We start from the raw sequence: 23,076 nt of genomic DNA, 5'->3' as shown, positions 1-23,076 counted from the left end.
CCGCAACCTTTCCCCGGTAATCGTTTGCCGTTAAACCAACAATCCCTGCGCCTTGATCCCCCCGGTCAACTTCTGCCATCGACCGAGTACAATGAACCTGCCCCGCTCTCTGCGCCTGCCATCTCGCAGACATTCAATCTTATACGCGGCAACCCCGCGAACAACGCCCATCTCCTTTCAATCCTCAACGGCACGGCTGCGCCACGCGTACCCACTAGCGATCGGGCGTTCGTCAACGTTGGACTCCGTTAATTCTCGCTTCTATCATACAACGTAGCATACTATATTGTAGCTTGAACTCGTGCCACTATCTCTCGTTGGTTGTCGTCGCTTTCTCAGTTGTTCATCATCTCTCGTTTTCCCTTTACTTCTTCCTCTCATCACTCGTCTTGTATCGCCTGCGTCCTCTGTCTTGTGCTTTTCCGTCCGTCTCAAGAGTGAGTACAGACCCTACATTCTTTTCCCCTTGCGCTCCCCCGTTGTGATAGGTGATACGCCTATCCATCAAGCAGTCTGAATCTCTCCCCTTCCACATACAGCCCCTACACGTTCATTGTATAAACTACATAGTCTTTGGCTACTGGCGATAGGTTGTAGCTACCATACGTACCCCTTCTGAAACGTCTTGATGTACTTACCGAATAACCTCGTACGGTCGATTACCGCGACCGAGTATTGCATGCATGTCACTTGAATTCTGAAGCGGAGTGCTGTCGTTCCAAAGCACGTCAGGAGCGTCTGCGCGCAATAGAACGCGTTCAGATACGGCAGTAAAGATCTGCGTCCCACTCCTCGGAACCTACTCCGCCTGGCACGACGAAGAGATCGATGGGGTCATAAATCCTCTTGATAGCCCGGAGCTTATCGTAGTGCGAACCGAAAAACTCGTACTTAGAATCGGCTTCATATAGAGACGCCTAGTAGGTGTGGTTTCAATAGGTGAGGGCCTAGCGTCGAGTGTTCGCCACCTGAGACTATTCACCTCGTTGAAGTATGCGCCACCTTGAGGCGTCAATGTGCGGAACGCCGCCTCGCCTTTCTTAATTTTTGCACGAACCTCGTTTATGGCGTCGACCGAAGCTCCTTCCGGCCAGCCGGAACCGAATACGACGTGAATCAAGGCTTCGCGCCACGCTGGGTTAAGACCGGTGGTGGATGGGTCTATTTTGCTGACAGCACCTCCCGCAACAATGCTAGAGAAGGGTAAGGACCCAAGCAATTCCATAGTAGAACGCGGCTCACAAGAATCCAACGAATGCGTGATCTAGACCCAACACGGTGTCGGCGACTTCGGTTTGGTTGTTGACTAGCAGGTTTCGGGGAAGCAGCCTCGATCCAATCTCAACATTCGCGCCGAGCATCTCGGTCTCGCCATGGAAGAGCATTCTCTCCCATACACCGAAAGACGGGAATGGGGTGATTGCTGCCAGGTCCACGTGAAGTGCACCGCCGTCTTCCACAGACGAATTTGCCGCCAACTGTCGAGCGAAAGAGTAGAACCGTTCCATGACGGGCACCGCTGCCCATCCAGCTGTGGCTGGCGCAATGTGCACGAGTCGAATAGTGTGGTGGCCGGGGCCGATAGAAAACATTTCCGTGTATCCGGACCAGCCGCTATCGGCCCAGGCCGTTGTCACGCGAACGAGCTCCGTGAAGAGCTTTCCGAGAGTCGGGCTCGGTGTAGCCGAAGCATTTGAGGGCGAGGCAATGATGGATGCAGAGAACAATCCGGAGAGGATAGGCACAGAAGGGTACGTCTGGTATGTCACGGAAACGACGACGCCCCATGTTCCACCACCGCCTCCACGCAGAGCCCAGAAAAGGTCCGAGTGATGGTACGCATTCACAACGAGGTACTTGCCACCCGAGGTAACGATGGATATCTCGACAGCATTGTCAACACCTGACCAGAGTAAAAAAAAAATGGCACAGGGGTCACTTCGAGGAGCACTTACCTAGACCAGAAAGGGGGGCCAGAATGCCGTGGCCGCCTCCTTGGAGCCAGCCGCCTGCAGCACCGACCGTCCCACCGGGAGTGATACCGCCTACAATGCTTCTGCCATGGACAAATGCAGCATTGTATGCTTCCTGCCACTGAACACCAGAGCCAAGCGTTATCACTGATGTTCTAGGATTGAGCTAGCAAGCGCAGCAATCTAGTAAAGTCACTGTACCATTGTAGTAGGCAACGTACTCGGGCGCGCCAGTGGGTCTGAACCTATAGTGGAACGTCGTATTCTTGAGATGGTGCGTCCAAATGAGAAATGCGCCGCGGGCCGTGCTGCGGCCGAGATAATCGTGCCTGCGGAAGCGAGGCGAGCTTTAGCTCTGCTGACACAAATGCACCGTGTACTAACCCGGTATTCTTTATAATGACGCGTAGGTTATGAGCAGCTGCGAAATTTACCGCAAACTGAATGTCTTCGACGCTACGTGTGTCCACACCTATGATCGGAGTACTGCCCCAACGACAAGGATGTCCCAGCGTCGTGTTAAGATAGCATGCCTCGATGTCGCCATCGGGTGAGACATATGTTGCAAAATTGGAGTTCTGCGTTGCTCCGGACTGGTTCGCCCGCCACCAGCCGTCTAGCCATAAACGCTGCGCCTCTTTGCACGCTTCGGATTCCAGCGAGGAGTAACACGCCTTTGCCGGTGGCAGAGGAGCGAGGAGTTTTTCTGAGAGTTGACTTTCCAATGCAGCAAACACAGCATCGGAAGGCCAACATTTATCCGTGGGTAGGCAACGACACGGCCGGAATCCTGAGGTTCCAGGGGACGGCTGTGTTCAGCAGTCTTAGCCGACAGCTCGTTGCAGCGCTCTACGAAGGGACAAACGTCGAAAAACCTCGTGATGAATCCACATGAGAGACCTAGCCAGGTGCAGAGGATGTTCACGTTGTGTAGGAGCATGGGTGGCTAACGACTTGATGTGGCCAATTCTTACCGAGCTCGTTGAGCCGCACAGACGACTCGCACCCACGGCTCGAGTGGCCATCTACCTTTGATGCGCGTCGCGCACGGACGCCCGTATGACGTATGGTAGCTGTTTCATTAGCCACCGTACACGCCCGGGTCGCCACCGGAGTTGTCCGAGACCGCAAGATCGGGATCGCCCGCCTTGCGCGCCGCAAGCGTCGGTCGACGCGCTGCCGCTACCTTCGCTCGCCGCAGACTAGTTTTACTCGATCGAGTAACTGAATATATTTATTTTAGCTTTTTGAAGGCCGCTAGTTTACTTTAAATACTTAATTTTGCACGATTTTGCAACCCTCCAACCCGGAGCCCCGACACGTGAGCGCATCACCACACAAGCGCGCTACGGTGAAACTGGATGGCGCATCAGAAGATGCGCAACTGTGTAGTAGCGCCCGCATCAGAAGATGGGCGCTCGTAAAATATCCTTCGCTCCCGCTGGCAGCTCTTCTTCCTCTCCTCTTCTTCCCATTCTCTCCCACATCCTATCCTTATTTCACCCTATTGTTTTATGGACTGTCTCTGAAATGTTCACTGGTAATGGAATAAAAATCTTCTCCGGTATGTACGCTTGCACTCGCTGCCGATGCCATGACTGAACTCAGGGTTTATACATGCTGCGTAGGCACCAGCCACCCCGAGCTTGCAGAGATCATTGCTCGAAGGTAGTATCGTTGAAGGCCTGCTTTTGTGCTATGCGGTCGGCACTGACTCGATCTCCTAGGCTTGGTGTCCCACTCGGCCGCGCCGAAGTGACGAAAAGTGGGATTGGCGAGAGCCATGTACGCATCATAGAGTCAGTGCGCGAAGATGACGTCTACATCATCAACACGGGCTGCGGGCAGGTCAATACCTCGCTCATAGAGCTCTGCATAATGATTCACGCCTGCAAGATCGCTAGTGCAAAGAGAATCACGGCCGTAGTCCCCCTTTTCCCGTATGCGCGGCAGGATAAGAAAGACAAGAGCCGGGCTCCCATCACTGCTAAGCTTGTGGCCAACATGCTGCAGAAGTCGGGCTGTGACCATGTCATCGTGAGTTCTGCCTTCCCTTCAAGACCGAAGACCATGCATGCTGACAGCGCGCGTAGACAATGGACTTACATGCGTCGCAAATACAGGGCTTCTTTGATGTTCCAGTGGACAAGTGAGTCTCGTCTCCTTGTCAAATCGAGGCGAATGTTCACACTGTTCCGCTCCATCTTCTAGCGTGAGTGGCTGGTCTTTTCATCTCGTCTGCTGACCTTTCATACACGTGCATCGCTACGTCATCCAGCTGTACGCGGAGCCGTCAGCCATCCAATATATCCGCAACAACTTTGATCTGCAAAACGTTGTCATAGTGTCACCCGATGCTGGAGGTGCGAAGCGGTAGGTTGCCGTCGGCACTTTTTCCGCTGCCTTCGGGCTGTTACTCATGTGATCCCTCCCGTCTCTAGAGCAACATCGATTGCAGATCGTCTAGGAGTCGACTTCGCCCTCTTCCACAAAGAGCGCAAGAAGGCCAATGAGGTTTCGCGGATGATTCTCGTTGGACACGTGAAGGACAAGGTCGCTATCCTCGTAGACGACATGGCCGACACCTGTGGAACTCTCTGTCTTGCTGCCTCCCATCTTTCCGAGGCAGGCGCTGCAAGGGTAATTGGCCTGGTTACTCATGGCATCCTTAGCGGCAACGCATTGAAAACCGTCTCCGAGAGCACCCTAGAGAAATTGGTGGTGACGAACACACTACCTCAAGAGGAAAATGCTGCAAGATGCCCCAAGATCGAGGTCGTCGACATTGGCAACGTCCTCGCAGAAGTTATTAGACGGAGCCACAATGGGGAAAGTGTCTCAAAGCTGTTCAACGAGGTGCCGTATTGAGAAAAGGTGGGCGAGAAGGCGTGTAACGTGAGGTTCATCAATGTACAACGTATATTTCCAATCATAGACATCTCGTCTGTACAAGCGCATAGCACGAGCCTACCACGAGCAGCTCAGTATAGTCGGGCTCGTAAGCTTCCCGGCGAACGCTCATAGCAATTTCAGTCTCGTTCTCGTGGGCGGCCGCGGACAGCCTCTTAGTGCTGCACAGCATTGTTCTAGCGTGGGTGCTGACGTTCGGTAGAAGAAACGCTGGGTGAGGCGAACTGCGCGGCGGTGCAACATCGCCGTTCGAGACGGCTCCAGGCCAAGGGATTTGGAACGCACATAAGCCGGAGATTGTCCAGACAGCCGGTGTGCTGTAGGGTGTAAGTCCTGTGTCGAGCGGTCAGGCTGCTTTCGCGCGTAGGGTGTCATGAGAGTGCGGCAGACAAGCAGTCGATAGGCTCTTTGACGGCCGATCAGTACTCTATCGGATGCGTAAGAGAGACACGTATGAAGATATGCTTGGCGAAGGTGCACTGATGGAGGTTTCGTATGACCGCCAGTTGTGCCGCGTGCGAACGAGCATTGTCGTAACAGGTAAGTCCAGCTAGCTTAACGGTTCTACCGGGATCTGGGCGACGAGTGTGCGGGGCAACGGAAACGACGTCAAACGAAATCGCCTAGATACTCTCTTGGAAACTTGTTGGAGATGGTTCGTACAACATCGGGTGAGCCGGCGAGAAGACTACGAGAAACCGCAAAGCATGTTTGTCCCGAGCTGCAGCAGAAACGAAGATCAGACTTGGTCATGCTGTCGCCCGGGCTGGTGTAGATTCGCAGGATGCCGATCGACAAGGGATTGGAACCATGCCTTTTCGAGGGCGACGATGGACCGCTTATCCCAACAGGAGTTCCGCGAGCTTTGCCGACCCTCTCCCACCCGTCGAAGCTGGCAAGCCATCTGACCGTGTTTGAACCCTCAAACAGTGCCATCGCGCACTGGCGGGACCGAGAACAGATTATTGCGAGCTGTTGTGGTGGATACCTCAGTTTCAAGGACTCCCGGAACCAGACTAGCCTGAGCATGAAACGTTGTACTGTGAGCGAAATTTTGTGGAATGACCGGGAGCAAGTGTTGGGAAGCGTCTATTTGATCGAACTCGGCTTGTGTGTTGTTGCACAAACTCAGGATTCCGCGCTCTCGGTCACGCTTGCTTCCCTTCGCCTCTCCTCTGCCTTCTGCTCGCCGTCCCCGTCTTGTCCCCCATCCCTCTCCTTTCCCCCACCATCGCCCACAGCGAGCAGCCGCTCCGCCAGCACAGCGAGATTGTAGCAGGTCGACGGTCGCCTCCTAATATCTACTTTACTTGCCTCCGTCGAATGCTTTTGCCAAGCTGCCGCTAATTCACTCCTCAATCCTGGGCGATGCGACGCAGAACCATATCATGCAACAACACCATGTCCAACAGGCCCACCATCCCACACATGTCCTTCAGAACGGCTATGCCAACAACGTCCCACATAGTCAGAATATCCTGTCGAACGGCTCCTCGCAGAATGGGTCTCAGACGCACCGCAACCCTTCGCTGCACCCTCCCAGGGAGACCATCACTGTGCTCGGAATACCCTCCGTCACCGTCGAGAACGACCAGCTCGTCGTCGGCGGCTCGCAGAGCAGTGAGTAATCACACTTTACCACACCAAAGGCTTGATGTTGTCCTCGGCTACCACGGTCCACTGATCCGCTCGTCATAGATTCCCTTCGTTCGTACACCCCTCTCAAGGTCATTGGAGATGGATCCTTTGGTACGGTCTGGTTGTGCGATTGGCACGGGACGCTACCGCCCAATACACCAGTGTCTGCTATGCAGTGCGGTGCAGGTGCACGGCCGGAGTACGCTGAGAAGCGGCTCGTGGCTGTGAAGAGAATGAAGAAGCGATGGGAAGGTGGTTGGGACGAATGCAAGCGACTCAAGGAGCTGGAGGTGCGTCATGTTTGCTTGCCATCCGAACGCATCGGTGATCTAACCTCGGCGCCTTCAGTCTCTGCGCGCAATACCATATCATCCTAATATTATTCCGCTTTACGACTTCTTCCTTCTACCGGAGACCAAGGAGCTCTACTTCGTCTTTGAGTCCATGGAGGGTAATCTCTACCAGTTAATCAAGACGCGAAAAGGCAAACCGTTGGCCGGCGGTCTCGTCTCGTCGATCTTCCGACAAGTCGTGCAGGGCCTGCACCACATTCATTCATCGGGCTACTTCCATCGCGACATGAAACCAGAGAACCTCCTTGTGACTACGACGGGGCTGTACGACTATCGCCCCGTCTTTCCAGATGCCCCTCCAAATGCACCTCCTGAGAAGGACGTTGTGGTGATCATCAAATTGGCGGACTTCGGTCTAGCGCGCGAGACCAATAGCGCACCACCATATACGGAATACGTCTCGACACGGTGGTATCGTGCTCCGGAGGTGTTGCTGAAGAGCAGAGACTATTCCAACCCGGTGGATATGTGGGCGTTAGGCACGATTATGGCGGAGCTGGTCAATCTTCGACCTCTTTTCCCGGGGCAGACGGAGATAGACCAGGTCGCCAGGATTTGCGAGCTGCTAGGAGATCCTGTAGAAGACTATGGCATGAACCAGCGAGGTAAGCCTCACGGCGGTGGGCAATGGCCGAGAGGTGTACGGATGGCGAGAAACATAGGCTTTCAGTTCCCGAAGGTAAGGTGATCTCAACTTACCTTTTAGATGATACAGCTCATCGTACGAATGACTTTAGGCTCCTCCCAGGGACATATACTCGCTCTTCGAGCGCAATGTTCCACTTTCTCTCGTAGACTGCATTGTCGACTTGCTCAAGTACGATCCGGACATTCGATTGACAAGTCAGCAGTGCATAGAGCATCCCTACTTGCAGCAGACGACCTCTCTCAATGATCCGCCTGGTCCTCCTGCACAGCCGCCGCAAACCCAGGGAGCGCTACCCTGCAGGGTGGAAGCGCGCAGAGGCATTGTCAACGGCATTCATTCGAATACAAACTCCAATGTCTCTCTTCCATCGATCGCGCCGCGGAGCATACCTCCGTCGCATTCACACCCTAACGGGAACCCGAAGATGCACCCGCCTACTATCCAGATTCCCGCCACGCATATACCAGGTGCCTCATCGACCCACCGATCGTCTTTCTATGATTCAGGTTTTGCTTCGGCACACTCGCATTCACTTTCCGAGTCTTCACGGCAGCCCTCGGAGTACTCTGGTGATGTTGTCTATTCGCCACGGGACGGTCGCATGTATGCGGATGGTACCGATCGTGTTAATGGCTGGCTGCAGCAAGGCCAAGCACACGCTGCAGACTGGGATGCTATGGATGTGTCTCCTCAGGTCGAGTCTTCCGCTCCAGCGCAATACGTCACGGCCTCACACCATCCAATGGATATACAGACATCTCCTATGGCGCAAGAGTACCCTTCCCGCCCGCCCGCGGAACCAGAACCGATGCAAACCACAACACCTTCCCACGTACAGGGCAACAAGTTTTCCAAGTTGTCTTCGCTCAGCTTTGGCAAGAAGCACAGCAGGTGGGGCTTGGGTATGTTCGGGCATGGCGATAAAAACCATCAGCAGAGTCTTCCCCCGGTACAGGAGAGCGTTGCGTCAGCGAGCACGCCACCTTCCCTCAAACGGCGGGAATCGAGCAGTACGGACAGCCGATCCTTGTCTGAGATCTCCCCTGCCGCCGATCTTCCGCGCCCGCCGCCCCAGTCGTACAACGCTGAGGATGCCAAGCAGCGCAAGAAGGAGCAAGAGCGCGTGGCGAAGGAGGTACAGAGGGAAGCGGAGCGTCAGCGCCGTCTACGTGCGGAAAAGATGCAGCGCGAGCAGGCTCGGGCGGTCATTGACAAGCGGCTGGCTTTGGTTACGCGCCATGGTGAGCACGAGTGGATGTCTGGCCCACATGGCGGACGAATTGCTCTTCGGGACAAGGGGAAACAGCCCGCATCCAGCGGCCCAGGACCCATACGACAAGCACAGAACTACAGCTCAAGCAGACTTACTATCAATGCTGCATCGGGCAGCTACGTGGGGTCCTCAGCGTCACCTGTCATCTCGAGTGCCCAGGAGAGTACGTCCACCCGCGTCGACCGGCAAAGCGAGAGCGGACGTCTGCGCAAGGCGAGGCGGAGAGATTTTGACGACGATCACTCAATGTCTTCAGACTTACATGGTCGTGCATCCGTCATCTCTTTGGCTACAGTGGACAGCGATCCAGGACCAGGTCGCATGAGCCGTCTGGGTCCACAGGGCATGAGTCGCATGCATTCGGTCAACTCCCTCCGTAGCGCCGCGGACGACTTCTCCACATCAGGGCGCTCTTCGACTTCATTCTCGCTCGAGCAGCAGCTCGCGAACGACTTCCACCTCCGGGCATCTGTCGACTCATCATCTATCTCTGATGGCGGCTCGCCGCAGCCACCGCCGATGCACATGCTCTCACTGTCGTCGCCCATTCCCTGGCAGAATTCGCACTCGGACCTGTCAGGGACGTCAACGGTTGATAATCGGAGTATCGGGTCGTCGAGACAACACCAGCTGTCTTCGCCGTTATCGCCGCCACCGCAACCGAGGCATCCAGGGTTCCAGCTAGGCCCACAGAGCCCTTACGATACACTGGGAGGTGTGTATGGGCCGCCCAGTCCCAGTATGGCACCGAAGTCCGCCATTAATCCCATCTTCAAAGTGGTACGTGTCATCGTTGCTGTTTCTGGCGCCGCTTTACTTACAGGTCCTCATGGACAGCCATCGTTCTCGAGCTCGCCCGAGCGGCCGACCCTGAGCCTCACTTCACTACCGCCATTCTCGCAACTGGAGGCGGTAGCAGATGGTGGCGAATATCCACCTCTGTCGCCAATGTCTTTCACCATACCTGAGGAAGATATCTCAGGAGACGACAATTAGTATGCCTTGCTTCCGCAGTCTCCATCGCAGTTTGCCTTCTATATCATTATAGGATTCCGGCATTCCGGACCACAACACGTCACTCCTTCATCATTCGCATATCCCGTTTTTAACTTATGTCGGGCTATTTCTTCATCGGAGCCGTCTGGTGATGGTATTTTTTACTTGCTTCTATTTGCTGTCTGCTCGCCGGGGAGTTCGCAAGCATGTGCTTCAGGGTTCCCGCACCTTTCTGCCCGCTACCGACGGCCGGCCTGTGTCTTAACATCCTGTGTACATACTCCCGATTCTCGCCTGCGGTCTCGTCTCTCCCACACGCACACAAACACTGTCCACGCTCTGTCGCACTCCCGCACCCTCATCGTTAAACGGCAGTCCTCTCATCATTCTCGCACACGCATATATTGTATATCCTGCTCGCAGACGCATCTGGCGCGCCGCCGCTAGTCTTGTACGCGTCCGTGACATCGGGACTCAGTCTCGCTCTTCCACGCCTCGGCTCCTTTGCCCCTTTGACTCACCCTCACGAACTATTCTTGAGCGTTGTCCGATTGTGTTCATATTGTACTGTTCCCTCACTATTCGCTCTCTCCTAGTATTCCTGGACTGGATGCGGCGAGGCAAATTTATCCTAGAATATCTGTATTTGTACACATCCCTCCCGCTGCGCATTCGAAGGACATCTCCGACATGTGTGTAAACAAAGAGAAGCCCCAACTGAGCTTGCGAGGTATGCCAACGCTGTTCAGTCGCCGTCGCTTCAAGGAGACATGTCTACCATCAGATGTGACATTGCCAGCCCGGAAAAAGGAGTGGGACAGCGAGAAGCATGGCCGTGCCGATCTGAGGTGCATCTTCGACAGAGATCCTCTGACATGAAACGGACTGCGGCGCAACAGGAGGCGGCCGTAAGAGGGTATATGAGCGCGTTCGCCATCGAAGACATTAGATCGTGGGACGGGGGAAATGTTAGATCTGTGGGCATCAGTGACGTGAGCTGTGCGCGGCGGAGAAGGAGGCCTAAAGCCATGGAAGCTTAAACGAATGCCTCTCCGGGTGTCGTACTGGTCAAGAGGAGGCTCGGAGCAAGATACCGCGAGGCCCCCTAAGGTATTTCTGGCACGATCTGCAGCGAAGTTCTTTCTCTCATGAGAAACCGCATGTGATCTATTGGACAACCAGGTAATGAACTGAAGAATACACGAGGACTTAGTGTTCATGACCGTGGTGAGGGGCCCGCTCGTAGCGGAGACCGCTGTGCATGAGATGTGAGTATGGTGCATGACGTGAAGTGATGCACGAGCTTAAAGATTGCTTACCAATAGCTATGAAAACGAGGCCAGATGGCAAACATTTAGAACGAGGACGCGGTGAAGCTTGAATGACATACCCGCATGGTTGCGGACCTGGCTTGTCCTGTTAAAGCGTAAGATTAAAGCATAAAGACATGTACGAGGAGGCATACCAAGTTAATGAAGATCTTTGGGTGTCCCAAGGGACCAACGCCTAGGGAGTAGACGTGTTTAGCGTCGAGATATGCCGCCGAGTTTACGAAAGCGTACCCCCGTCACAGACGGCCTTCCTGCCATGAACGACACGAATGGGCTCCTCCGCAATCATCTGCATTGCACTCAGAGGGTTTGGCTGGAGCTCCATAGCGGTTTGTTCAAAACGGGGGCCTGACTGGCCGTAGGGCCGGGGTGCTTGGGTAGTGGACCATGTAGTAGGGTAGTTTGGTGCTTGCGGGGCGACCTGCTTGGGCTCTACTGGCGGAACAGCAACCGAAGTGCCAGAAGAGAGACGCGTGAGCGGCCTGGCGAGGCGCGAGATAGCTTGGCGGGAGAGCATGGCGGCCTGGTGAACGTCCACAACAGCGAGACGCCGCTTTGGGCTGGACAGACGCCGGAGGGATGGGCCGTGAGAAACGGGAGAAGAGGGGAGAAGGCGCCGGAAAGTGCGAGCGGGTGCGAGCGCCTTGGAGGCCGGTGTGGCGCCGTCCGGGATTCTGTGGGATTCGGTGGATGGAACGGGAAAAGGCCTGGAAGGTGCGGCGGCCACAGAGGCCAGTCGAGAAACCGCTCTGCCTACCTCAGCCTTGACGTCAAACCATGGTCTGCGGACTACTTAAACATCCTCCTTGAAGGGCACACCCATCAAGCACTTGATACCCACTTTCACCTTACAGCACCTTTCCGCTTTCTTTGCTTTCGCTCTTGATCTATCTTTCGTGTTTTCAACATCATGGCCTCCTCCATGGAATTCACCGACAAGACCCAAGAAACCATTGCCGCTGCAGTCCAGATTGCCAGGGATTACGGCAACTCTCAAGGTATGTTCATCTCCCATCGATTCCTATCGACTCTCAATTTCGGGAGTTCTAAGCTAACCACCGTTATCCACAGTTATCCCCGCTCATATAGCTTTTGCGCTATTGAATGAGAGTGCAGGGCAGCAAGGCGGACACTCACTGTTTACCTCTGTCATTCAAAAAGCAGGCGGTGATCCTGTAAGTATATCATGCTCGAGTCTTGTTGTCAAAACTCGGCTAACCATTGTCTGTAGATTACTGTGCAACGGGCTCTCCACAAGATCATTGTCCGCACTCCCTCTCAGCAACCCGCGCCTGATGAGGTCAATTTCGGTCCAGCGGCCACAAAGATCCTCCGGGAAGCTCAGTCGATACAGAAGACAATGCACGACTCGTACATTGCTCAGGACCACCTCCTTCTTGCCACTATCAAAGAATCGTCCATCTCCCAGGCCCTCAAGGAGGTTGGGCTGACTGAGGCCGCGCTCAAGACCCAGATCGACGCCATTCGGGGTAATCGCCGCGTAGATAGCAAGAACGCGGAGCAGGGCTTTGACGCGCTCAACAAGTACGCCACAGATCTCACTGCAATGGCTGCAGAGGGAAAGATCGATCCTGTTATCGGTCGTGACAACGAAATTCGCCGCGTCATTCGCATCCTTTGCAGAAGGTAAATTCCCCACCATGAGCTCTCGCCCAGAATTCTAACGCGTTTTCAATAGGACAAAGAACAATCCCGTTCTAATCGGTGAACCCGGCGTCGGTAAGACCTCCATTGCAGAAGGTCTTGCTCAGCGTATCGTCAACCGCGACGTTCCCGCTTCTCTCTTTGGGCGCCTGTACTCGCTCGATATGGGTGCTCTCATGGCTGGTGCCAAGTACAAGGGCGAATACGAAGAGCGTATCAAGTCCGTCCTGAACGAAGTCGAGAAGGCAGCTGACGAAGGCACCGGCATTATCCTCTTCATCGACGAGCTGCACCTGATCATGGCCGGTAGCGGCTCAGAAGGCGGAGGTATGGACGCCGCAAACCTGTTCAAGCCGCTCCTCGCTCGGGGCAAGCTGCGGTGCATTGGCGCAACCACCCTCGCCGAGTACCGCAAGTACATTGAGAAGGACGCCGCTCTCGAACGTCGGTTCGCTCAAGTCCTTGTCAACGAACCAAGCGTTCTCGAGGCCATTTCCATCCTCCGTGGCATCCGGGAGAAGTACGAGGTCCACCACGGTGTCCGCATCCTCGACGGTGCCTTGATTCAAGCTGCGACCCTCGCCCACCGCTATCTCACATCAAGGCGTCTCCCTGACTCGGCCATCGACCTGGTTGATGAAGCGTGCGCTAGGTAAGCAGACCTTCATTTCATAGTGTGCCCTTCCATTGCTAACTTTTGCTTTCCAGTGTTCGTGTCACCCGTGAGACTTCTCCCGAAGCTATCGACAAGCTCCAGCGCCGCAAGCTCGAGCTCGAGGTTGAGATCCATGCACTTGAGCGCGAGAAGGACGAAGCTTCGAAAGAGCGTCTCAAGATCGCGCGCAAGGCGATTGCCGACGTTGGCGACCAGCTCCAGCCGCTCCTTGCGCAGTATGAAGCTGAGAAGGCCCGCGGTGAAGAAGTCAACCAGGTTCGCAGGAAGATCGACGAGCTCAAGGCCAAGGCCGACGAAGCCGAGCGCCGTTACGACCTCGCAACCGCCTCCGACCTCCGGTACTACGCTCTGCCCGACCTCCAAACCCGCCTGGAAAGGCTCGAAGCCAAGAGGGCAGAAGAGCAGGCCGAGGGGGGAAGCGATACAGTCACGCCCGACCAGATCGCCGAGATTGTTGCTCGCTGGACCGGCATTCCAGTGACTCGGTTGATGTCGACGGAGAAGGAGAAGCTATTGAGGATGGAGAAAATCCTTGCGGAGAGTGTGGTCGGTCAACCTGAGGCCGTCAAGGCTGTTGCCAACGCCATTCGTCTCAGTCGGTCTGGCTTGCGAAACGCGGCTCGTCCTATTGCAAGTTTCTTGTTCGCAGGTCCGTCTGGTACCGGTAAGACCTTGATGACCAAGACGGTAAGTTCATGCCTTACCTCGGACTTCTTGACCATGATACTAACTTGGTTCTTTTATAGCTCGCGACTGTGCTCTTTGATTCGCCAGAGGCCATGATCCGTATCGACGGCTCTGAATACTCGGAGAAACACTCTATCGCTCGTCTCATCGGTGCTCCACCAGGCTACGTCGGCCACGACCAGGGTGGTCAGCTCACCGAGTACATCCGCCGTAAACCGTACTCGGTTGTGCTCATCGACGAGATCGAGAAGGCGTCCCGAGAGTTTGTGCAGCTCTTCCTGCAGGTCCTCGACGACGGCCGGTTGACGGACGGCCAGGGCCGCGTCGTCGACTTCCGGAACACGATCATCGTCATGACGAGCAACCTCGGCGCGTCCTTCCTGAACGACATGGGCGACGGGCCTGTGAAGCCGCAGACGCGGCAGCTTGTCATGGGCGCGATCCAGGCGCACTTCCCGCCCGAGTTCGTGAACCGGATCGACGACATCGTCGTCTTCCGCGCGCTCTCGCGCCGGAACATACTCAAGATCGTCGACCTCCGGCTCGCGGAGGTCCAAGAGCGCCTCGAGGACCGCAAGATGCGGCTCGTGCTCGACGACGAGGCGAAGCAGTACCTCGTCTCGATCGGCTACTCGCCGCAGTACGGCGCGCGTCCGCTCAACCGCGCGATCCAGACAGACCTGCTCAACCCGCTCTCGGTCATGATCCTCTCCGAGCAAGTCCTCCCTGGCGAGACCGTCCAGGTCAAGTTTGACGGCCCACACAACAGGCTGGCTATCATTCCGAATCATGAGGGCAACCAGGCTGAAGGCATGGACGTTGACTGGAACGATGTCGACGACGACATTGAGATTGAGGAAATGGACTAAAAGTACACAGTGCAGAGGACAGCAACATTTTCTGTAATTTAATGTAGATCATGTCATGTGGAGATTATTGTACCATAGCTTCATTCGATGTAACGATAGCAATTAGACCCTGAACGAAAAGTATCTTAGCCATGGTCAAGCGCTTAACCTACCATAAACTTCACAGTTCGGCGAACAGCTTTCTGAACGTGGAGAGAAAAAGTAGTGCTCTATAGTCAATCACATTTGTACGATATCCGATGTGTTATATGCGTACATTGTCTGAATGAAATTTAAGAAAGGATGCGATAAGTTAACTTACAAATGATATTGTGAGTCTGGATATCCGGATATATATAGGGAACTAGATGGCTCATCGCTGCCGCTTAAAGGCCAGCACGCCAGAAACCCACTTCCACCGTCCCCTTGCACTTCTCTGTCCATTGCTACTCTGTTCCCTACCTTCGCTTGCCTGTCCTTGCTGTCCCTCGACGTCGGCCCTCCACTCTCCCGAACCCGCCAAATCATCTCCGCTTCCCTCGCTGATCACGCGCCGCACCGGCCTGCTGTGGCGGCCACCGCCAAAGACGTCCGCGGCGGCATCCACGCTCGTCAGGCTCGTCACCCGCCGCCGCCTCGGTATCCGATCTGCAGGGACAAGAGAAAACCCTGGGCTGATCGGCGAGAGACCGATGGAGAACCCGCTCGGCGCGCCGGGCGAGAGTGGGTACGTGTGAGTGCTGTGGCCGTGCCGCGGCGAGAGGGGGCCAAGCGTGCTGTGATGCCCGACCGTGATTCGGTGCCTTGCCCGCGACGGAGAGTGCTGGAGGGGATGTGTCGGCCGCGTCGGCGATAGTGTCGGGGCGACGCCATAGTGGGAAGACAACAGCGCAGAGTCTGTTTGTCTCCGCGCATGAAACTTGTCGCGGTGATTGCTCCTCGGCGAAAGGTGCACGGAACTTTCCACGGGCGGTTCGGTGGTTGCCGCACAATGCTCGCCTTCGTCGTCGCTTCCCAGATCGACCAACAGTGGGGGCTCCGACGCAGGGCGCTCGCGAGAAGTGGATACTCTGCCCAACCCGATTTCTTCATCGTCTGGATGGAGAGTCCCAGCCATGGGCAGAGGCTCATCTTCGTAACGGACAAACTCCTCGTCTTCCTCGCCCTCGGACTCGTCCCAGTGCGATAGGTCGACCCGATGTGAGCCACTCGGAGGGAATGATACAATCCATACACCAGCAAGGAGAACGACAATTCCCAGCACGACGAGAAGTAGATGGGTCGTCGAGAGCAGCTGAAATTGGTTGAAGTAGATCAGACCGTTGACTATGGAAGACAGATTGTAGAAACAGAATGCGACTATGAACCTGGAGGTCAGATGATGTGCTCGCAAAGTGACTGGATCGTAAATACGTACGTGGACAGACTAGAGTCGGGTCTGCAAGCACCAGGCTCTTGTGCATGTACCATAGTTGTAGCAACGCGCATATACCTAGGCCAAGGACGAGGACCCAGGACTGCCATCGCCAAAACTGGTTCTTGCCGGCGATGGTCAAGACGAGTAGCTCGACTCCGCTCTTGGCCAGAAGCAGGCACATTCCCGAGATGATGCCGGAAAAGGAAGCGTATGACATTGCGAGGAAGAGAGGTGTGTGGGATAACGAGATGTAAGAGGATAGGGACACTGGTGGGGACAAGGATGATGTGCGAGAGGATTTCGGGTCGAGGAGAGGCGAGCTTTCAATTGCGTTATGGTTCTGTCCCTCAACGCTCGCATTGGGTATCGCAGCATTGGTCAAGACCGTGGGGTCGGAGGTCGGTACGAGAAGAGGAGACAACGGAGGTGTATCTGCGGGCAGCGCAATACGTCTCGAGGAGGTGTATTCCACTGCATGAGTCTGAAATGACAGATCCAGTCAAAATAAATGGACGAGAAGGGGAATGCTCACGATCGCCAGACAGACAACAGTAAACACGCCTAGCAACGAGAAGTAGACAATGAATGTGGGCCTGCTGAATAGTTCCAGGAGGTCTTCCAAGGAGCGCGTCGGTTCAGGTACGATACCGAAGACAGCGATCAAAACGGCTCCGCCAGCTATACAGAGGGTGCTGAGAACCATCCACGGCGAGAACACATCTCCCAAGATGAAACGAGCGAAAAATGCGTTCCATAGAAGCGAGACAGCCCCAAGCGGGGCGAGGATGACAACGGGTAACGAGGCAATCTGGAATATAGATCCAAAGAGGTTTGACGAGATGAAGATACCTAGAAGGGACACGAGGCCAGTGATCAGCGAAACTCGACGGAGATGATAGGCGTGTGTACAGACCAAAGCCTAAGAGCCAAAGTCTGCGTGGAGACGGAGTGTCGTGAGCCAGAACTACAGACGCATGTGGCTGTGCAGGACTTACGGTCTGCGGTGTTCCACTTTCTGTTCAGACTCTGGCAACGCCTGATTCTGTACATGGCTCTTGCGCTGGATGGTCAAGCCAAGAGATTGTATGAAGGAACATAAGAGTCCGACAGTGATTCCAAGAGGTATAGAGATGTGAGGGTCGTCTGCGTCGAGAGTCATGGAATGGGACATCGCAAGCCTGGTTTGAGTCAGGTCACAGCTGCATGCTGGGGTTGCCGTTTCCGGACTCCGAATCCGGAGTCGCGCCACTTTGAGGCGCTACAGACCACGTGACTGTTCAGACCGCCTTGCATTTGGACCCCCACTGGTGCTGGCGAGCTGCACAAAGCTGGGAGAAAGTAGGTGCTGTACGTATGTGATACAGCGCAGCAGCAGACACGGCCTTCAAGGGCACTGGCAACCAGGCACTCTCGAAAGTTCATGCCCCTTTACAGGGCGGGCGATCCGACAGGGAAGTGCGGGCGAATATTCTAGTTTGGAGGCATGCGTGCAGTGTCCCGGTCTATGCGGGTCCCAGGCCTTCTTGTAAGTAAGACGCGTGAAAAAGTTCTCAACGGAGATGAGCTGTCGTAGCATGTGTTGCGGCCTGCGACTCAGCTGAGCTGACTCTTCACCGCACAGGTTGTCTCTTGGCGAAAGATGATCCCATTCAACTCCAGCTGACAGGGGAGCCTTGTCGAACTCATGGGTTTTGCACCTTCTGATGTACAATGACCGTAGACCCACAGAAGGAGAACCCCAAAGACGGTGTAGTATTACATCTGCACATCCGAAGAAATTGTCTCTCACACATATCATTTTGCCAGCTTCGTGTGAAGATATGCGGGTGCTTAGGGCACTGCTGTAGCCCAAGTACAATGAAGCAAATCTGCCGATAAAGCCGCTACGCCATACCAGGCATCGAGAAGCACCGTGTCCACATGGCTCCAGAGCAGAGTAAGTCTGGACTACGCACGAGATGCGCTAGCTTGTGTTGAGCTCGGTGATATCGGTGTTGCAAGGCCTTTTCGCGCAGAGCCAAGGCAGCATCGCACAGAACGAAGGACTCTATAACCGGCATCGACGGCGGTTGTACCGACTCCAGAGCCGCCCAGCAAGCAAGACATGGTTTCGAGGCACGAAAATAGACGAAAATCTACGAAAATGGGCGCCTCCTATGCAATATTGATCCGCTTAGATTTTTCAAAAAAGGCAATACGGAGGATCTGCGCGGACGCTTTCCGCTCCCGCTTCCTCTCGAGGTCAGCGCGGCGGACGGTGTCGAGAAGACGTTTGGTCGCCTCGGTGACGTCGCTCACGACGGGTGTTGCTAGCTGCTCTACCCTGAACACGATTGTAATGGTCTTCTGAATGTAGAAACAGTCTTTTACGTGATGTCCACTAGAAGCGAGTGATGGCGGGAAACATATTTTACAGGTGGGCCGGAGGATTCGCTCCACGACGAACCGCCCTGAGCATATGTCAGCGTTCTCAACGCACGCTCAGCGACCGCCACAGTCCATCTTCATTCTCCACCTCCAAGGCTGCCTTTGCGCCTTTCCCCACCCTCTTTTCCTTTCCTTCCTCTCTTCCACTTAATACGCTCCCTGTAATCAGCTTCGTCTTCATCTCCTTCAGCACAACAACGGTCCTGATTCATTAAAATGCTGGGCTACAGTCGCACTCGACCCTCTACGGTACACTCCGCCTCGACCTCACCACCCGCGACCTCGCCCATCTCCGAGAAGTTGAAGTTGTATTTCTCAGAGGACGTTGGAGAGGAAGAGGTCGACCACGCCGGCCCCCTAGCTAACCTCGGCCGCAAGCCAACGCAAAAGTCGAACTACAGCATGCTAAGCGCAAGCAGCGGTCACACGCCTCCCCGACCAACTTCGTCCGGCGTCAGGAACACATCTCGAGCCATCCCTGCACCTGACCCGATCATCACTCTTTCTACCTCTCCCAACAACCATCTCAAGGCACGCTCAGACTCCCACAACGGCGACTCCGTCAACAGTGTGGGTGACGACTTGGACGACGAGCCGGACTACGTGAACGTCGAGCATCCCGAGCACGAAGAGTCTAACCAAATCGTACCCCGCGACAAAGCGTCGAGGGTGCTCGGTATCAGGCATCGCAGGAGCATGGAACCTATCCCTGCTTCGAATCGCGCGTCTGTCGCGTCCGTCCGTTCTGCTCCTGCGCCAGATAATGCGTCGGCGCCCAGCTCCGGGCCCATTTTGCCGTTGGCGTCTCTCTATGTCGTCTCTGGCCTGCCCAAGAGCCCGCATACATGGACACTCGCCGACCCGGACTCGGTGCTAGGTTTGCATCACAGCGAGGGGGCGGTGAGCAGATGGTGGAGGCCCGAAGTGTTGGGCAGCACAGTAAGTCCTGGTGCTGGCGGCGGGAAGAAGAAGCGAAGAGGCAAGTCCGACGACACGAGCACTATTTTCAGTAGCCAGGGACATCTCAGCAAGCAGGATGTTGGAAAGATGCTCTCCAAGGCACTCAAGGTACGTTCCGGACATTGACCGCTGATAACAAAGCTCAGCTTGCCCGTCGTAGTTGTCGTTCCCGCGTGAAGTCGAGATCATCGCCTCGACGTTGCAACCCGCATCTACAGTTCACACCTTCACTTTCACTCTACCTGCGCCGTCGACTCCGCTTGCCCCGTCGGCTTCGACCGATTTGTTGCGCGCCTCTGTGCTGACATCGACCACCGACCCGCGCTCCTCCGTGGTCACCTTCCCGTATCCCTATGCGGACGATCCCTTCGGTCGTGCACGCCCTTCCTCGGCGCACATCGGCCCCTCCAATTCCCTGTTGTCACCGCACGGCCATGCTTCGCCAATTGGCGGTCTTGGTGGATTAGCAAGCGCGAAGACACCACTCGTCGGTGGTTCAAATAATAATATCACATACCACGGTGTTTGTCTAACAGTCTGGTCCCACGCCGACGCCGAACGCACAGCTGCCATCCGAAAGACTCTGGAGGCGAGCCGGTCGCGAAAGGAAAGCGCCAACAGCTTGGTGCCCTCTCGGGTCAAGAGCAGGACCAGTGTGAGGTCTGACCCGACTCGCCAAGCTAGGAAGAGGGCGAAGTCCCGAGGCCCTTGGGGTGCCGGAACTGATGCTGAGACAGATATGGATGGGGGAGAGACCGACGCCGACGCCGACGGTATGGTTAGCGAGAGCGACTTCGAGGTTGCTAGCGCGATGAGTCATGGACCCGGTGAGAGCACACTGTTCTTGCCTGGCGACACCGTATTCTGGCTTCCGTACGCGCTCAGTATGTGCTCTATGTACTCTGTGTTTCGAGCAGGCTAATCATTCATTTTGCAGCCTTGGTGTCGCGGTTCCCTATCTACGACCTGATGCGGGATTACTTGACGCTCTCTTGGGCTCGCTTCTCTAAGGACGTGCAGTCACATACCTTGCAGATTAGCAAGGTCCTCTCACACCCTGCGCCTCGACCCGGCGAGCTCATCCGTCTTGATGCGTCTTCTGCACCGAGCCATGGCGCAGGGCAGTCAGAGACGAGCTTAGAGGTCGTCGCTCGTTTCCCGGGAGGATTGGACTTCGGTCGTGGTCTCGTCGATGTCAATTTCACTATGTGGCCGCTGTTCAAGTGCCTCAATATTGACAACATTCTAACTATATGCGAGGTATGTTGCAATTACATTCCTTTTCGTCGCTTGTTAAAGGTACGGTATAGATTGCATTGTCTCCGACGGGTCGTGTCCTCTTTTTCTCGCGTCACCCTGCTATGCTTGGCATTGCGGTCATGACCATCAAATACCTGGTTGAGCTCCGCAGTTGGAGTGGCATCGCTCTCACTGCTGTTCACTCGCGCGACGCAAAGATCTATATCGACGATCCTGGTCCGTGGATCATGGGTCTCGCTACTGAGGCTCGCTATGCCGTTCGGCCTCCACCTGAGGTTTGCATTGTTGACCTGTGAGTCTACGCATTGATCGCTGCACCATCAGCCGCTGACTCCGCCCACAGGGACATCAACTACCTTAACTGCGCGTCGCCACCCCCTGGCAGCATTTCAACCAAGCAGCAGCGTGACAAGTACCGTCAGAAGCTTCTTGCTGCCTTTGAGCCCCACTACCACCCCGATCACTGTGTGCCGAGTGAGTTCAAGGAGGCGTTCCCAGCAGGCCGTTTCCGTCCTGTCTGCAAGATTCAAGCGAAGCGCGGTGCCGCGTCCACCGCTGTAGCCGATATGATTAAGCCCCCAGAATGGTGGCATTCGACACGCGTCATTCAAGCGTTTGACAGTGTCCTGCAGGACAAGGTGTGTCTGATTGGTCATTCTAATTTACGTGGCTGATCGTATGCGCTATTCTAGATGAAGAAACCGTCGCTGCTCAAACGTATTAGCTCCTTTGGGGCGGTTCGTCCGCCACCGCGCCTGACTCAAGCCGAGCAACACATTCAGCTCTCCATTCGCAAGCGGGCGACAGCTTTCGTCGATGCCCGTGACGATCTAGAGACTAAGATCGGACGACTGTCCCGCCGCCTTAACTTCTTGATGACTGAGTCCGATCTCTGGCGTGACAAGTTTGTCACCTTTGAGCAGTACGCTGAGAAGCTCAGCACAGAAGCTGGCGAGCTCCGTACCAAAATTAACAAGGAGCAGAAGGAGACGAAGAGGCTATCGAGCATGGTTACAATGACGGCGGTGGAGAAGACGAAGTTGCAGGCCCGTTAGTGTCTTGGCATTGATGAGATTTCGTTCATGCTAATGAAATGTTGCACAGAGCTCAAGGAGACGGAAATGGCCCATAAAGAAGCTCTAGAAGAACTTGAGCACATGAAGGGGGCGATGGAGAGGATGGAAATAGAGAGGGCGGAGATGATTGCGGAGGTTGAGGCGCAAATTGAGAGGGCGCTGGCGTCGATGGCAGTCGACATGGATGAGTCTGAGTATGGCTCTCGTCCGGTCAGCCGCATGTCGTCCCGTTCCGCTCCGAACATGCGTCGGAGCGGATCCCGCTCGAGGCCGCTGCGGTCGTTCAGCACGGACTCGACGCTAGCAGAGTCGTACTCCGTCGGTGCGCTGAGGGAGGAGGGGCTGAGCAAGCATCCGCACAGGACCAGTACAGTCCCGGAGATGGACGAGCCCGAGGAATCGGATGCGAGGAGCAAGAAGAAAAAGAGGTTTTCTACCAGTCGGGGTGATCAGGACACCATGACTGCAGTCGATGAAGGCATTAACTTGAAGACTGACAAGATTGCGCAAAAGGTCATACAGATTCAGCGCAAGGCACGTCTACTCGATTTTGATCACCATGTGATGCTCACGTCGCCCAACAGCTTGAGAATGCGCTGGCTGCTGATGCTGCGCGCAAAGTCTCCCTCGATAGTCGCGGAAGCGACAGCGATTTTTCGGAGGCCACGCGCCGCTATCGTCGTCACGGCAGTCGAGCTTCAAGCAGGACCACCGAACACGCGCGGATAACAAGTACTGGTAGCACTACCAGTCGCGGCTCCACCGACGCTAGGCCGAATGGCTCCACCCAGGGCGATGACCACCTTGAGTCTTCCAGGTCTGAAGACAGACAGACTACTGTCGGTGAGCTCAAGCGAAATATCCATCCTATCGGCGAGGACGACTCGACCAAGCTAGGCAGTCTCTATACAGACGCTAACTTGTCAGCTCTTGGTCC

At 55.3% G+C, this 23,076-nt stretch overlaps 8 protein-coding genes across 8 annotated transcripts; 5 read left to right on the top strand and 3 right to left on the bottom strand.

The window, feature by feature from the left end:
* Positions 1 to 758: 758 nt before the first annotated feature.
* Positions 759 to 2,913, bottom strand: PHACADRAFT_156227 (uncharacterized protein; the record flags this gene model as incomplete). The annotated part of the gene is made up of 7 exons (XM_007390431.1): positions 759 to 917; positions 983 to 1,193; positions 1,243 to 1,903; positions 1,956 to 2,120; positions 2,175 to 2,302; positions 2,358 to 2,782; positions 2,839 to 2,913. The coding sequence occupies 7 exons, from the start codon at positions 2,911 to 2,913 to the stop codon at positions 759 to 761; spliced, it is 1,824 nt and encodes a 607-aa protein (XP_007390493.1).
* Positions 2,914 to 3,443: 530 nt separating this feature from the next.
* Positions 3,444 to 4,921, top strand: PHACADRAFT_247396 (uncharacterized protein). The gene is made up of 6 exons (XM_007390430.1): positions 3,444 to 3,537; positions 3,602 to 3,641; positions 3,701 to 4,010; positions 4,067 to 4,122; positions 4,251 to 4,346; positions 4,415 to 4,921. Exons 1-6 carry the CDS (start codon positions 3,504 to 3,506, stop codon positions 4,839 to 4,841), a joined length of 963 nt encoding a protein of 320 aa, XP_007390492.1. The 5' UTR covers positions 3,444 to 3,503; the 3' UTR covers positions 4,842 to 4,921.
* Positions 4,922 to 5,833: 912 nt separating this feature from the next.
* PHACADRAFT_247395 (uncharacterized protein) lies at positions 5,834 to 6,521 on the top strand (the record flags this gene model as incomplete). The annotated part of the gene is made up of 1 exon (XM_007390429.1): positions 5,834 to 6,521. A coding segment is annotated over exon 1 (236 nt), but the record flags the coding sequence as incomplete, so codon positions are not given.
* A 62-nt stretch (positions 6,522 to 6,583) lies between these two features.
* On the top strand, positions 6,584 to 7,562 carry PHACADRAFT_84426 (uncharacterized protein; the record flags this gene model as incomplete). The annotated part of the gene is made up of 2 exons (XM_007390428.1): positions 6,584 to 6,811; positions 6,870 to 7,562. Coding segments are annotated over 2 exons (921 nt in total), but the record flags the coding sequence as incomplete, so codon positions are not given.
* A 3,314-nt stretch (positions 7,563 to 10,876) lies between these two features.
* On the bottom strand, positions 10,877 to 11,681 carry PHACADRAFT_247394 (uncharacterized protein). Its single transcript, XM_007390427.1, has one exon. It carries the CDS (start codon positions 11,638 to 11,640, stop codon positions 11,341 to 11,343), a length of 300 nt encoding a protein of 99 aa, XP_007390489.1. The 5' UTR covers positions 11,641 to 11,681; the 3' UTR covers positions 10,877 to 11,340.
* Positions 11,682 to 11,959: 278 nt separating this feature from the next.
* Positions 11,960 to 15,150, top strand: PHACADRAFT_247392 (uncharacterized protein). Its single transcript, XM_007390426.1, has 6 exons — positions 11,960 to 12,121; positions 12,195 to 12,298; positions 12,355 to 12,770; positions 12,823 to 13,440; positions 13,497 to 14,151; positions 14,211 to 15,150. The coding sequence occupies exons 1-6, from the start codon at positions 12,034 to 12,036 to the stop codon at positions 15,018 to 15,020; spliced, it is 2,691 nt and encodes an 896-aa protein (XP_007390488.1). The 5' UTR covers positions 11,960 to 12,033; the 3' UTR covers positions 15,021 to 15,150.
* A 47-nt stretch (positions 15,151 to 15,197) lies between these two features.
* PHACADRAFT_204202 (uncharacterized protein) lies at positions 15,198 to 17,587 on the bottom strand (the record flags this gene model as incomplete). Its single annotated transcript, XM_007390425.1, has 5 exons — positions 15,198 to 16,358; positions 16,417 to 16,897; positions 16,949 to 17,265; positions 17,330 to 17,349; positions 17,412 to 17,587. The coding sequence occupies 5 exons, from the start codon at positions 17,585 to 17,587 to the stop codon at positions 15,373 to 15,375; spliced, it is 1,980 nt and encodes a 659-aa protein (XP_007390487.1). The 3' UTR covers positions 15,198 to 15,372.
* A 1,658-nt stretch (positions 17,588 to 19,245) lies between these two features.
* PHACADRAFT_85128 (uncharacterized protein) lies at positions 19,246 to 22,868 on the top strand (the record flags this gene model as incomplete). Its single annotated transcript, XM_007390424.1, has 7 exons — positions 19,246 to 19,911; positions 19,964 to 20,687; positions 20,741 to 21,063; positions 21,114 to 21,355; positions 21,407 to 21,701; positions 21,756 to 22,113; positions 22,168 to 22,868. The coding sequence occupies 7 exons, from the start codon at positions 19,246 to 19,248 to the stop codon at positions 22,866 to 22,868; spliced, it is 3,309 nt and encodes a 1,102-aa protein (XP_007390486.1).
* Positions 22,869 to 23,076: the final 208 nt, after the last annotated feature.

The sequence above is a fragment of the Phanerochaete carnosa genome, assembly GCF_000300595.1.
Source record: "Phanerochaete carnosa HHB-10118-sp unplaced genomic scaffold PHACAscaffold_1, whole genome shotgun sequence".
Classification (NCBI taxonomy): Eukaryota; Fungi; Basidiomycota; class Agaricomycetes; order Polyporales; family Phanerochaetaceae; genus Phanerochaete; species Phanerochaete carnosa.
The sequence above is the reverse complement of the archived record's forward strand: the minus strand, read 5'-3'. Positions and strand labels throughout refer to the sequence as shown.

Bases quoted from the DNA above. Each gene is read 5' to 3' on its own strand.
- PHACADRAFT_247396 (XM_007390430.1), top strand. From the start codon at position 3,504: ATGTTCACTGGTAATGGAATAAAAATCTTCTCCG. The intron at 3,538-3,601 runs GTATGTACGCTT...CATGCTGCGTAG, and splicing joins TGGAATAAAAATCTTCTCCG to GCACCAGCCACCCCGAGCTT. The intron at 4,347-4,414 runs GTAGGTTGCCGT...TCCCGTCTCTAG, and splicing joins GATGCTGGAGGTGCGAAGCG to AGCAACATCGATTGCAGATC.
- PHACADRAFT_247394 (XM_007390427.1), bottom strand. From the start codon at position 11,640: ATGCTCTCCCGCCAAGCTATCTCGCGCCTCGCCAGGCCGCTCACGCGT.
- PHACADRAFT_247392 (XM_007390426.1), top strand. From the start codon at position 12,034: ATGGCCTCCTCCATGGAATTCACCGACAAGACCCAAGAAACCATTGCC. The intron at 12,771-12,822 runs GTAAATTCCCCA...CGTTTTCAATAG, and splicing joins ATTCGCATCCTTTGCAGAAG to GACAAAGAACAATCCCGTTC. The intron at 14,152-14,210 runs GTAAGTTCATGC...GTTCTTTTATAG, and splicing joins AGACCTTGATGACCAAGACG to CTCGCGACTGTGCTCTTTGA.